General features: G+C 52.1%; 1 protein-coding gene across 1 annotated transcript in view; it reads left to right on the forward strand.

Moving 5' to 3' along the window:
* Positions 1-15,585, forward strand: part of nxn (nucleoredoxin) — a 101,927-nt gene that overhangs the window by 64,199 nt on the left and 22,143 nt on the right. The window contains exons 5-6 of the mRNA XM_078422035.1: positions 6,684-6,790; positions 14,289-14,468. Coding sequence (XP_078278161.1) covers positions 6,684-6,790; positions 14,289-14,468 — 287 coding nt within the window. The remainder of the gene's footprint in view (positions 1-6,683; positions 6,791-14,288; positions 14,469-15,585) is intronic.

Genomic DNA, 15,585 nt, shown 5'->3' on the forward strand with positions numbered 1-15,585 from the left:
TGCCCAGTCACCGACCGTGCTTGGATTAGCACCGCAGAAACAGCCTCTGTGGACTTCCCACTGCAACCGTAACTAGACTCAGCAACTGCTTCTCCCCCACTGCCATCTGCCTCCTGAATCCATCACCCCCTTCACACCCCCTTCCCAGAGGTATTCCAGCGTACCTTCACTCCTAACTCCACCTCGTTCAGTTATTCTGTTGTTGTTATCTCACTCCCTTCGCTTGCACCACTCCGCTGTTTGTTAACCTGCGAACCTGTGTGTCTTTGGAGTGTGGGAGGAACCCGGAGCATCCGGAGAAAACTCACGGGGAGAACGTACAAATGTACAAACTCCGTACAGACAGCACCCGTGGTCAGGAGCGAACCCGGGTCTCTGATGCTGTCAGGCTGCACCACTGTGGCCACCCTTCATAGAAACATAGAAAATAGGTGCAGGAGTAGGCCATTCGGCCCTTCGAGTCTGCACCACCATTCAATATTGATCATGGCTGATCATCCAACTCAGTATCCCGTACCTGCCTTCTCTCCATACCCCCTGATCCCTTTAGCCACAAGGGCCACATCTAACTCCCTCTTAAATATAGCCAATGAACTATAAATATAGACAATGAAACAGTTTGACAATTTCCTTTTGTAGTTCCTACCAATACAAATCACATACACACACACACACACACACACACACACACACACTGACACCCACACACACACACACACACTCACACACACACACTCACTCACTCACTCACTCACGCTCACACACACACACACTCACACCCACACTCACACACTCACACACACACTCACACACACACACTCACACACACACACTCACACACACACTCACACACACACATACACGCACACACACTCACACACACACACTCACACACACACACACACACTCACACACACACACTCACACACACACACTCACACACACACACTCACACACACACACACACACACTCACACACACATACACGCACACACAAACACACACACACACACTCACTCACTAACTCTCACACACACTCACTCACTCACACACACACACACACACACACACACACACACACACACACACACACTCACACACACTCACTCACTAACTCTCACACACACTCACTCACTAACTCTCACACACTCACTCACACACACACACTCACACACACACACTCGCACACACACTCACACACACACACTCTCACTCTCTCACACACACACACACGCTCACACACACACTCACACACACTCACACACACTCACTCACAAGCACACACACACACTCACACACACACACTCACACACACACACTCGCGCACACACACACACACACACACACACACACACACACACACACACACACACACACACACACACACACACACACACTCACACAGATACAAGTGTGAACTTAAAGCCTGGAAACTGTAATGTCCAGGTTCAGGAGCAGCTTCTACCCTACAGCCATCAGGCTATTAAACACCACAACCTCTGACTAAGCTCCGGGTTACATGGGCTTCTTGTATTCTTCTTGTGTTTGAGCTGGCACTGTTATTTGCCTTGCTATGTCTTTGTCTGTTTGTTATTTCCCCCCTGGTTCGTGATTCCCCTCCTCTGGGTAAAAGCCTCTGTTCATTCACCCTTTCCCTTCCCCTCATGTTGTGGGTGCTCCAGTTTCTCCGACCACATCCCAACGTGGTGGGGGCTTGTGGACTACACCCCCCCCCCTCTGTAAATGCCCCCAGTGTGCAGGGAGTGGGGGAATCCGGGATGGAGGGTCAATTGGCATGCGGGAATGCATAGGTTATGTGGGGGATGGGAGCCAGCATAGACTCAACGGGCCGAGTGGCGTCTTTCTACATTACAAAACTGCAAGTCAGGATGGTGTGTGACTCAGAGGGGGGTGGTGATTGCACCCCTCCACCTTGTCTTTCTCCGTTGCCCCCTCCTGGTAACTAAAGGTGGAGTCAGTAGGTGACACCATGTGTCTACATCTCACCTTTCCCTTTTCTCCTAACTAATCTGAAGAAGGGTCACGACCCGAAACGTCTCCCGTTCCTTCTCTCCAGAGATGCTGCCTGTCCCGCTGCGTTACTCCAGCTTTTTGTGTCTATCTTCGTTGGGTGGGTGACTGACACTCTTGTGAAACAAAACCCCTGCAGAATTAGCCCAGGCCTCACCCCACCAAGACCGCTGCCTGCAATCCCTCCGCTGCTATTTATAACCGGTGACTTTCATTATAAACATTTGATTTTTTTTGTTTCCTCCCCCCCCCCCCCTGTCCTGGGTTGCATTGAGAAGGTTTGGCATCTGGACAACCAAAGACAAGCGTGTTGCATGTCAGGTCACAGCCTTGCCCTCTGTGAGTGTAAATCACAGGGCTTTCTGGGACTGTGGCTCCCCCCTGCACGTCCTCCAAGCCGATCACACCAGACTTGGGCACGGGAATCTGCAATGCCTTGGCCTAAACCCACCGCGGCTGAGATAGACACAGAATGTCAGATTGGGAAAAGGGGACAATAGACAATAGACAACAGGAGGAGGCCATTCGGCCCTTTGAGCCAGCACCGCCATTCAATGTGATCAAGGCTGATCATTCTCAATCAGTACCCCGTTCCTGCCTTCTCCCCATACCCCCTGACTCCGCTATCCTTAAGAGCTCTATCCAGCTCTCTCTTGAAAGCATTCAGAAGGAGGAGCAATACGGTCGCCAACTGTCCCGTATTAGTTGGGCCATCCCGTATATTGGGCTAAATTGGTTTGTTCCGTATGGGACCTCCCTTGTCCCATATTAGGCCCGGTGGGCGCTTTAGGCCCGGACACTGTAGGCCCGGATACCGTAGGCCCAGACACCGTAGGCCCGGACACTGTAGGCCCGGATACTGTAGGCCCGGGGGGGGCGCTTTAGGCCCGGACACTGTAGGCCCGGACACTGTAGGCCCGGATACTGTAGGCCCGAGGGGGGCGCTGTAGGCCCGGATACCGTAGGCCCGGACACTGTAGGCCCGGATACCGTAGGCCCAGACACCGTAGGCCCGGACACTGTAGGCCCGGATACTGTAGGCCCGGGGGGGGGGGCGCGCTTTAGGCCCGGACACTGTAGGCCCGGACACTGTAGGCCCGGATACCATAGGCCCGGACACTGTAGGCCCGGACAATGTAGGCCCGGACACTAGGGTTGCCAACTGTCTGCTATTTGCTGGGACATCACGTATTTTGGGCTAAATTGGTTTGTCCCGTACGGGACCGCCCTTGTCCGGTACTAGGCCTGGACACTGTAGGCCCCCCGGCCCAGGCGGCCGCCATTAGTGGAGCGAGAGCATGTGGCCGCTGCCTGGGTGAGGTGGCGCGGGGCGGTAACATCTCCTTGTCCCTTATTTGGGAGTGAGATAGTTGGCACCCCTAAGTTGGAACGAGACCTGGGTGTCCTTGTGCATCAGTCCCTGAAAGTAAGCATTCAGATACAGCAGACAGTGAAGAAAGCAAAAGGCATGTTGGCCTTCACTGCGAGAGGATTTGAGTATAGGAGTAAGGAGGTCCTACTGCAGTTGTACAGGGCCCTGGTGAGACCGCACCTGGAGTCTTTTGTGCAGTTTTGGTCTAATTTGAGGAAGGACATTATTGCTATTGAGGGAGTGCAGCGTAGGTTCACCAGGTTAATATGGCGGGACTGACATATAATGAAAGAATGGATCGACTGGGCTTGCAGTCACTGGAATTTAGAAGGATGAGAGGCGATCTTATAGAAACATATAAAATTATTACGAGATTCATTATTAATCCCTTAAAATTATTGAGGGATTGGACAGGCTAGATGCAGGAAAAAATGGTCCCGATGTTGGGGGAGCCCAGAATCAGGGGTCACCATTTAAGAATAAGGGGTAGGCCATTTAGGACTGAGATGAGGAAAAACTTTTTCACCCTAAGAGTTGTGAATCTGTGGCATTCTCTGCCACAGAAAGCCATGGAGACCAATTCACTGGATGCATTCAAGAGAGAGTTAGATAGAGCTCTTAGGGCTAACGGAATCAAGGGATTATGGGGAGAAAGCAGGAACGGGGTACTGATTCTGGATGATCATATCGAATGGTGGTGCTTGCTCGAAGGGCCGAGTGGCCCACTCCTGCTACTGTTTCCTCGTGCTCTTGTGAAGTGCAAAGAGGAGAGTGAAGGAAAGGCGGCCACGCCCTGATATTGTTGAAGACACCGTTGACTGCTGAAGGATCTCAATGCCAAGTCAGACGATGGGCTGCTGTTCCTCAATGTGCAACTATCCATGGAGGTGCAAGTGAGAGAGGGGTGGAGATTTAAAGAGGCTGGCAAACAGTGAGAGAGGTCAGAGAAGATTGATACAAAGTGCCGGAGTAACTCAGTGCGGGTCAGGCAGCCAGCTCCGGAGAAAAAGGAGGAGGTGACGTTTAGGGTCGAGACCCTTCTTCAGTCTGAGAGTCAGGGGAGGGGGAAACTAGAGGCATGAATAGGTACAAAGAACAAATCAGGGCCAGCACCGATGAGCCAGCCCGGGAAAGGTGGAGCCCACAATGGTCCGTTGTAGGCTGAGGAAGAGGTGACAACGAAGGGGTATATGAATGCGACCAGTGGAACTGGCAGGAGGACTAGGGTAGAGGAGGGGCCGAGGGGGAGGGAATGCAGGGGTTACTAGAAATTTGATAAATTAGGATTGGGTCCTCTGATCACAGCTGGTCCATGTCCTCAAGTCCTCCTGATTAGTATCCAGAGAAAGAGTCATAGAATCTATAACTGAAACAGGCCATTTAGCCCAACTTGTCCATGTCGACCAACGTGCCTCGTCTACATTAGTCCCACCTGCCCGCGTTTGGCCCATACCCTTCTAAACCTTTCCCATCCATGTACCTGTCCAAGTGTGTTTTCAATGGTGTCACAAATATCTCCTTTGGCAGCTCGTTCCACATACCCACCGCCATCTGCATGAAAAGGTTGCCTCTCGGGTCCCCATTAAACCTTTCTCCTCGATCGATGTAACGGAAGGAACCGCAGATGCTGGTTTACAGAAAAAAAGACACAAAGTGCTGGAGTAACTAAGCGGGGTTAGGCAGCATCTCTATTGGTATGGGCGCGCTCTTGAATAGTTAGGGCGTCAAAGGTTGCGGGGAGAAGGCAGGAAAATGGGGTTGAAAAGGGAAAAATAGATCAGACTAACAAAAATGAACAAATGACATAACAGACTTGATGGGCCGAATGGCATAATTCTGTTCCTAAGCCTCCAAATCTCTTCCTCCCTCCCACCCCCATTATCCTGGATGATGGTAGTTCACAATCAGAGTCTAGATTTAGTTTATTTTAGTTTATTGTCATGTATACTGAGGTGCAGTGAAAAGCTTTTGTCAGTGGAAGGATAATACATGATTACAATCGAGCCATCTGCAGCATACAGATACATGATAAGGGGAATAACGCGAATAACGTCCAGTACAAGATAAAGTCCGGTAAAGTCCGATCTAAGTTGGTCCGAGGGTCTCCAATGAGGTAGATAGTGTGTCAGGGCAGCTCTCTGGTTGTGGTAGGACGGTTCAGTTGCCTGATAACAGTTGGGAAGAAACTGTCCCTGAATCTGGAGGTGTGCGTTTTCACACTTCTGAACCTCTTGCCCGATGGGAGAGGGGAGAAGAAAGAAAGACTGGGGTGTGACTCGTCCCTGTTAATGCTGGCAAGACAGCGTGAGGTGGAGGTGGAGTCAATGGAAGGGAGGTTGGTCTCCAACGAGGTAGATGGTAGTTCAGGACCGCCCGCTAATTGGTACTAGAGTAGTTCAGTTGCCTGATAGCAGCCGGGAAGAAACTGTCCCTGAACCTGGACTGTTGTGGTCGCAAACATTAGTTGTGGTCGCTCAGTGATGTTCCACCTCTCCTCTCTACCTCCCCCACCCTCCCATACCCAGTTTTGAGGCAAAAGAGTGCCTGTGTGCTGACCACACAAGCACTAGTCCTACTCAATAACCAAAGTTATTGCATGCTCTGGTTTATTTTCACCCGCATGCTTAGACCGTAATGTTGTGTCCTGATTGTTTTGATATGTTTATAGAAACATAGAAACATAGAAAATAGGTGCAGGAGTAGGCCATTCGGCCCTTCGAGCCTGCACCGCCATTCAATATGATCATGGCTGATCATTCAGCTCAGTAGCCTGTACCTGCCTTCTCTCCATACCCCCTGATCCCTTTAGCAAAAAGGGCCACATCTAACTCCCTCTTAAATATAGCCAATGAACTGGCCTCAACTACCTTCTGTGGCAGAGAATTCCACAGACTCACCACTCTCTGTGTGAAGAAATGTTTTCTCATCTCGGTCCTAAAAGACTTCCCCCTTATCCTTAAGCTGTGACCCCTGGTTCTGGACTCCCCCAACATCGGGAACAATCTTCCCGCATCTAGCCTCTCCAACCCCTTAAGAATTTTATATGTTTCTATAAGATCCCCCCTCAGTCTTCTAAATTCCAGCGAGTACAAGCCCAGTCTATCTAGTCTTTCCTCATATGTAAGTCCCGCCATCCCGCTTTATGCTTTATTCTTAATTGTTAACTGTGTGTTTGCGTTGTCATTTGTGAGCAGAGCACCAAGGCATATTCCTTGTATAAGCACATACTTGGCCAATAAACCTATTCATTCATTCATTCATGTGCTCGCTCCCTCCCCAGGTCAGAAGATTCCTACAAGCAGTACTTCAGCGAGATGCCTTGGACAGCCGTCCCATACACTGATGAAGCCAGGCGGTCACGTCTCAATCGGCATTACGGCATTCAAGGTAGGGAGGGGGAACCGCTGGGCGCTGCCACCTGCTGCCACACCGCCCTCCGGCAGTCCGCGCAGCGCGGCAGTCCGCGCCGACCAGCCACCTCCCCGTACACTAGCGCCATCCTACACACACACACACTGGAGATCACGTTACAATGGTACCGAAGTCGACGAACCTACAGACCTGTATGTCGTGGGAGTGTGGGAGGAAACCGGAGCACCCGGAGAAAACCCACAATGTTACTGTACATCGAGTTCATCAAACAGACTTATCTTCTGCTCGTAGAAACATAGGAAAATAGGTGCAGGAGTAGGCCACTCGGCCCTTCGTGCCAGCACCGCCATTCAATATGATCATGGCTGATCATCCAGAATCAGTACCCGCTCCTGCTTTCTCCCCGTGTCCCTCGATTCCGTTACCCCTAAGAGCTAAATCTAACTCTCTCTTGAGCATATCGGCCCACTGTTGCTTGGGGTTTTGATTAGTTTTGATTAGTGCGGGTGTCATGGCTGATCTATCTTTCTCTCTCAACCCCGTTCGTTCTCCTGCCTTCTCCCCACAACCCCTGACACCTTTAGTAACCATGAACCTGTCAATCTCCGCTTTAAATATACCCAATGACTTGGACTCCACAGCCGTCTGTGGCAATGAATTCCACAGATTCACTGAGTAAAGAAATTCCTCCTTATCTCTGTTCTATCCTTTTACTCGGAGGCTGTGCCCTCTGGTCCCAGACGGTCCCACTAGTGGGAACATCCTTTTCCGGTCCACTCTATCCAGGCCTGGGTAGCCTGGACTCGATTGATTGATTAAAAGATACAGCATGGAAACAGGCCCTTCGGCCCACTGAGTCCACGCCGACCATCTATGTCATCTCACTTTCTCAGCCACTCCCTACACGCCAGGGGTAAACTCGCAGAGGGCAGATTAACTCGAAAACCCGCACAGGGAGAAGATGCATACTCCACACAGACTGCGCCCGAGGCCGGGACCGAACCCTGGGTCCCTGGCGCTGTGAGGCAGCGGCTCTACCCGCTGCACCAGCGTGCAGCACGCGTGAGTTGGCGGGAGGCTGGAGACGTGGGACAGCGAGGCCTGGAGTAGGGTGCGGTGTTTGGGGCAGTGCATGGCAGGCAGGCACTGACCCGTAGCTCTGAATGCTGCCTTGCAACGTAACACCAACACATTCTTGGCGACGGGCAAAGGAAGGTAAATGCAGGGCGGTAGCAGCCCGCACGAGCCTGCTCTTGCCCGGAGGAGTTCGTTTTCAATTTTAGATCAGAGATACATCGCGGAAACAGGCCTTTCAGCCCACCGAGTCCGCACCGACCAGCGATCCCCGCACACTAGCAATTTGAGGGACAATTTACAATGACGCCAAGCCAATTAACCTACAAACCTGCATGTCTTTGGAGTGTGGGAGGAAACCGAAGATCTCGGAGAAAACCCTCGCAGGTCACGGGGAGAACGTACAAACTCCGCACAGACAGCGCCCGTAGTCAGGATCGAACCCGGGTCTCTGGCGCTGCGAGGCAGCAACTCTACCTCCGCGCCACCGTGACTTCATATCAGGCATTTGTATTAACTAACAGCTCAGATGCCTCCCTCCGAATGTGATGACTTCAGCTGGGAGAGTCGAGGACTAGAGGTCACGGCTTCAGAATTAAAGGACGTTCTTTTAGGAAGGAGATGAGGAGACATTTCTTTAGTCAGAGGGTGTTGAATCTGTGGAATTCTTTGGCACGGAGGGCCCTGGAGGCCATCAGTGGACATTTTTAAGGCAGAGATAGATAGATTCTTGATTGGTACGGGTGCCAGAGGTTATGGGGAGAAGGCAGGAGAATGGGGTTCGGAGGGAGAGATACATCAGCCATGATTGAATGGTAGAGTAGACTTGATGGGCCGAATGGCCGAATTCTACTCCTATTCCTTATGACCTTGTCAGCTTCTGACTTCACCCCCCGCCCTGTCCCTGCCCTGTGCGTGCCCACGACTGTGAGGGAGGGGGCAGTAGATCTTATCATTCAGGGAGCCCCCCTCTCGGTTGGATTACAGCCAAGCACCTCGACTTCAGGGTGCCCTGGGAGCGTTCACTCTATGTGGGGCGGCACGGTGGCGCAGCGGTAGAGCTATTGCCTTACAGCGCCAGAGACCCGGGTTTGATCCTGACGACAGGCACAGTCCGTTACGGAGTTTGTACGTTCTCCCCGTGACCTGCGTGGGTTTTCTCCGGGTGCTCCGGTTTTCCCACACACACACAGAGATACAGCGCGGAGATAGGCTCTTAGGCCCACCGAATCCACGTCGACCAGCAATGTGGACTCAGCGGGCCGAAGGCTCCTGTCTCCACGCTGTATCTCTAAACTGAACACAACTAAACTGGTCACGGATTATCCAGCTGCGTGGCAGTTGGCAGGATCTTGCTGCACGCAAAATGGCCGCAACCCTTTCCCCAAATCACCACAGGGGGCAATGTTTCATCCGACAGGGGGCCAGCAGGGACCTGCTGGGCTGAATGGCCCCATTCCCTGGCGTAGCGTTCCCTAATGTACGTGTTCTCCATCGCCCCGTGTCACAGAGCCAGCCTGACCTATACACATCCCATTTAGTTTTCAACACCATCTTATCATCATAACTTGATGCCTTCTCCCAAACCCCTCCCCCCCCCCCCCCCCCCCCCTCTAAAATAAACCTCCCAATTGCCCTCGAGAGTAAAGCAAGCCATTTGTACCGTTTTGTTTCCAGGGCCCCGGGTGTGTTAGATCGTCCACGCCGGGGGTGGGCCTGTGTACCCCACAGGGTTTATTACAACATATTTGTTCAAATTTATACAGGCTCCGGCACATCACAGGCGTGATGGGGGCAGAGTCGCTCCTCAAAGGCTCCTCAGACAGGCTGCCTCGGTTCTGCTTTCACTGAACAAAAGCTCAGTGGAATGAAACCGTTCACATTTCTTTTTTTAGCTTGGCCTTGAAATGCCTGGGGGCTGATGAGGAATGCCAAGTGTTGCCTGTGTGTGTGTGTGTGTGTGTGTGTGTGTGTGTGTGTGCGTGCGTACGTGCGTGTGTGTGAGTGTGTGTTTGTGTGTGTGTGAGTGTGTGTGTGTGTGCGCGAGTCTGCGTGCGTGCGTGTGCATGCGTGCGTGTGTTGTGTGCGTGAGTGTGTGTGCGTGCATGTGTATGAGTGTGTGCGTGTGTGTGCGTGCGTGCGTGCGTGTGTGTGTGCGCGTGCATGCGTGCGCATGTGCACATTTGTATGTGTGAGTGTATGTGTGTGCGTGCGTGTGTGCGCATGTGCACGTTTGTTTGTGTGTGTGTGAGTGTGCGTATGTGTGTGTGTGTGAGTGCGTGCGTGTGTGAGTGTGTGCGTATGTGTGAGTGTCTGTGTGGGTGTGTATGTGCGTGCGTGCGTGCGCATGTGCACGTTTGTGTGTGTGAGCGTCTGTGAGTGTGTGTGCGTGTGTGAGTGTGTGTGTGCGTGCGTCTGTGAGTGTGTGTGCGCGGGTGTGTGCGTGTGTGTGCTTGTGTGTGCGTGCGTGCGTGCGCATGTGCACGTTTGTGTGTGTGAGCTCCTGTGAGTGTGTGAGTGTGTGCGCGTGCGTCTGTGTGTATGTGTGTGCGCGTGTGTGGGGGTGTGCATGCATGCGTGTGTGTGTGCGTGTATGTGTGCGTGTATGTGTGCGCGTGTGGGGGTGTGTTAGGGTGTGCGTGCGTGCGTGCGTGTGTGCGTGCGTATATGTGTGTGTTGCTGCCTGGCTGCTGGAATTACTGGGCCCTTTACTCTGGGATTAGATGCTGCAGACTCTCACATCATTAAACACTCCCTCACCCAACCCCTCGTTCCCCTCCTCCCCCACCCCCCCCCCCCCCCCCTCAGCTCAAGTGTCAAGAGCGTTCTATTCCCATATGTCCCAGATAGAACAATGACATTCTTACAGTAAAACAGCAGATCACGTCGAGTTTACTCTAGTCTGCACAAGTACCGTGAGTTTGTGAGTTCTAGGAGCAGAATTAGGCCATTCGGCCCATCACTACTCCGCCATTCAATCGTGGCTGATCTACCTTTCCCTCTCAACCCCATCCTCCTGCCTTCTCCCCATAACCCCCTGGCACGCATACTAATCAAGAATCTATTTATCTCTGCCTCAAATATATCCACCGACTTGGCCTCCACAGCCTTCTGTGGCAATGAGTTCCACAGATTCACCACCCTCTGACCAAAGAAATTCCTCCTCATTTCCTTCCTAAAGGAACGTCCTTTAATTCTGAGGCTCTGACCTCTGGTGCTAGATTCTCCGACTAGTAGAAACATCCTCTCCTCATCTACTCTATCCAAGCCTTTCACTATTTGGTACGTTTCAATGAGGTCCCCCCTGATCCTTCTGAACTCCAGCGAGTACAGGCCCAGTGCCGTCAAACGCGCACCATATGTTAACCCACTCATTCCTGGGATCATTCTTGTAAACCTCATCTGGACCCTCTCCAGAGCCAGCACATCCTTCTTCAGATATGGGGCCACCTGAGGTACAGGTACAATGAAAAAGGGCAGCACGGTGGCGCAGCGGTAGAGTTGCTGCCTTACAGCGAATGCAGCGCCTGAGACTCAGGTTCGATCCTGACTACGGGCGCCGTCTGTATGGAGTTTGTACGTTCTCCCCGTGACCTGTGTGGGTTTTCTCCGAGATCTTCGGTTTCCTCCCACACTCCAAAGACGTACAAATATGTAGGTTAATTGGCATGGTAAATGTAAAAATTGTCCCTAGTGTGTGTAGGATAGTGTTAATGTGCGGGGATAGTGTTAATGTGCGGGGATTGCTGGGCGGGGCGGACTCGGTGGGCCGAAGGGCCTGTTTCCGCGCTGTATCTCTCTCTAAATCTAAAAAATCTTGCTTGCAAAGGATCGTTTGAAAGATACAGTTTGGAAACAGGCCCAGAAGGGTCCCGACCCGAAACGTCCCCCATCCCTTTTCATCCAGGGATGATGCCTGACCCGCTGAGTTACTCCAGCACTCTGTGTCTATCTTTGGCCCACCGAGTCCGCGCCGTCCATCGATCCCTCGTTCACACGAGTTCTACGACACCCCACTTTCCCATCCTCTCCCTACACACGAGTTCTACGACACCCCACTTTCCCATCCTCTCCCTACACACGAGTTCTACGACACCCCACTTTCCCATCCTCTCCCTACACACGAGTGGCAATTTACAGAGGGCCAATTAACCTGCAAACCCGCACGTCTTTGGGATGTGGGAGAAACCCAGAGCACCCGGAGCAAACCCACTCAGTCACATGGAGAGCGTGGGAGAGCGTGCACAGTCAGTACCCGAGGTCAGGATCGAACCTGTGTCTCTGGCGCTGTGAGGCAGCGGCTCCACCTGCTGCTCTGCCCCTAAAACAGTGGCCTGTACGGGGGAAGGAACCATCATCCTTGGCGTTATCAGCACCCTTAACCCTTATAATACATTTTGCAGTTGCCCTGAAGAATAATACGGTTTCAATGCAGCCTGCCCTTGCCATGAATAAAGTCGAAGGGCCGAATAGCCTCTTCCTGCACCTATTGTCTATTGTCTAAGTGTATGGTTGTGGCTGCATGTCTCATAGGGTCATGTGGGCATGGATACAGGCCCTTCGGCCCAACTCATCCATGCTGACTCAGGCCTCCATCTAAGATAGTCTCATTTGCCTACATTTGGCCCCATTATGTCTCTAAACCTTGGACAGACACAAAAATGCTGGAGTGGCTCAGCGGGTCAGACAGCACCTCTGGAGAAAAGGAATAGGCGACGTCTCGGGTCGAGACCCTTCCTCAGGCAGAGAGTCTGGGGAAAGGGAGAGGAGAGGTCGCAATGCAGCCGCCATTGGTCGAGCGGGAGCACGTGGCCGCTGGCTGGGTGAGGTCACGTGGGGCGCGGGGCGGTGACGTCACCCTTTGTCCCTTGTTATTTGGGAGTGAGGAAGTTGGCAACCCTACTAATACGGGAGGAGGGATGTCCCGTACGGGGCAAACTAATTTAGTCCAAAATACGGGATGTCCCGGCTAATACGGGACGGTTGGCAACCCTCTCCGTAACATCACACACGGAGTCCTGTCACCGCACGCAGACAGGCAACTGTTTCCACGAGTGATTTTAATTGTTGAGGTTGAAAGGTGGTCTCAGACGTGGAGCACGTGGCTGGTGTTTTCAATAATATATGGCCTTTTGCCACAGTGCTTGCGATGTAGCTGACGAGTCCCTGTTTAATATGGGCAGGGACATCCCTGTAATAAACCTTAATCCATCAGGGCTGCTCTCCAAATGCTTTTAATTATGTACAAGGGAATTGAGGTGATGCTAATTCACCAAAGTTCAATACAAGACTGTTTGGAGGAAACTCAAGGAGAGCATAAGGCTGCACGGTGGCGCAGCGGTAGAGTTGCTGCCTCACAGCGCCAGAGACCCGGGTTCCATCCTGACTACGGGTGCTGTCTGTACAGAGTTTGTACCTTCTCCCAGTGACCTGCGTGGGTTTTCTCCAGGAAGCTCCGGTTTCCTCCCACACTCCAAAGACGTGCAGGTTTGTCGGCTAATTGACTTGGTATAAATGTAAATTGTCCCTTGTGAGTGTAGGATAGTGCTAGTGTGCGGGGATCGCTGGTCGGCGCAGACTCGATGGGCCGAAGGGCCTGTTTCCTCACTGTATCTCTGAACTAAACTAAACTAAAGGAGATGTGCAGGACAAACGTATTTAATAGTGGGTGATGGGGGCCTAGAACCTATTGCCGGGGGTGGTGTTGGAAGCAGATACGATAGGGGTGCCAACTTCCTCACTCCCAAATACGGGACAAGGTGACGTCACCGTCCCGCGCCCCATGTGACCTCACCCAGCCAGCGGCCACGTGCTCCCGCTCCACCAATGGTGGCCGCCGGGCCAGGAGGCGGGTTGCTATGCAACCTCTGTTAGGCAGCGCCCGGGCCTCTGGGCCTAGACTGTCCGGAGCTAAAATGTCGGAAACCTAGAGTGTCGGGGCCTACAGCGTCGGGGCCTACAGTGTCGGGGCCTACAGCGTCGGGGCCTACAATGTCGGGGCCTACAGCATCCGGCCTACAGCACACCCCAGGCCTAATACAGGACCAGGCAATCCCGAACGGGGCAAAACAATTTAGCCCAAAATACGGGATGTCCCGGCTAATACAGGACAGTTGGCAACCATAGATACGATAGTGGCATTAAAGAGGCTTTTACAGTAGATAGGCACGTGGATGGATATGCAGGGAGTGGAGGGATATGGATCACAAGCAGGCAGAGGAGATGAGCTAGCATGGCACCGTGTTCAGCACAGACATTGTGGGCCGAAGGGCCTGTTCCAGTGCTGTGCTGCACTATGCCTGGGTTACACAGCTCTGGGCCGCAGCTATGGAGACAATTAATGGAGACCCACCCTGGGGTAAAGTCTGTGGATCTGATTTACAGGAACTGAAGCTGCTGGGCAGAGCCGGTAATCCCTGATGTTTTGTCTTGACTGCAGGGATTCCAACCCTTATCATCCTGGACCAGGAGGGCCGGATCATCACTCGACAGGGCAGGGCAGCTGTGCTCAACGACATGGACTGCAAAGAGTTTCCCTGGCATCCCAAACCGGTATTAGAGCTTACAGAGTCCACCGCCATGCAGCTGAATGAAGGGCCCTGCCTGGTTCTGTTTGTGGGTATGAAGTGCTCGTCCTGAATCTCCCACACTCCACCTGAGCAAGTGTGTGTGCATGCAAGCAAGTGTGTGTGTGTGTGCGCGTGTGTGCGCACATGAGTGTGCGTGTGCATGAGTGTGTGTGTGCGCACGTGAGTGTGCGTGTGCATGAGTGTGTGTGTGTGCAGGAGAGTGTGTGTGCATGCGTACGCGTGTGTGCGCGCGCAGGCGCATGTGTGCGAGTGCACGAGTGAGTGCATGTGCATGGGTGTGTGCACGTGCATGTGTCTCTGCATCTATGATGCATTGTGCATGTTGTGTGTGTGTGCACGTTTCTTAAGTACTTGCATAAAGTCTGCATGTGTGTGCATGCATATAATATATATATGCAAACTATCTATGTGTAATAAATTGTGGCTGCATATATGGTACAGGTGTGTAAAGTGTGCATGTGCGTGAGTGTGAGCATGTGTGTTAGCTTCTATATAGTTGTGTGTATTAGTCTACATGAGTGGAAGGTTCCTAACTTGACACCATTCAGATAATAATCTGCCTTCCTATTCTTACCACCAAAGTGGATAACCTCACACTTATCCACATTAAACTACATCTGCCATGCATCCGCCCACTCACACAACCTGTCCAAGTCACCCTGCAACCTCATAGCATCTTCCTCACAGTTCACACTACCACCCAGCTTTGTATCATCTGCAAATGTGCTAATGGTACTTTTAATCCCTTCATCCAAGTCATTAATGTATATTGTAAATAGCTGCGGTCCCAGCACCGAGCCTTGCGGTACCCCACTAGTCACTGCCTGCCATTCTGAAAGGGACCCATTTATCCCCACTCTTTGCTTTCTGTCTGTTATTTTCCTACACTCACACACACAATCACTGTATCTCACACAGTGTGACAAGCGCACAATCACTGTCTCTCACACACACACAAACACACACACACACACACACACACCATCTCACACTTATCAGTCTCAAACACACATGTAGTGTCATACATAGACAAACACACACACACATGTAATCATACAAATATTCTCACAATCACACACGTACACATGATTCCACATGCACACACATGATCGTCACACACACACACACACACACACACACAGCAAG

Source organism: Rhinoraja longicauda, chromosome 26, assembly GCF_053455715.1.
Source record: "Rhinoraja longicauda isolate Sanriku21f chromosome 26, sRhiLon1.1, whole genome shotgun sequence".
Classification (NCBI taxonomy): Eukaryota; Metazoa; Chordata; class Chondrichthyes; order Rajiformes; family Arhynchobatidae; genus Rhinoraja; species Rhinoraja longicauda.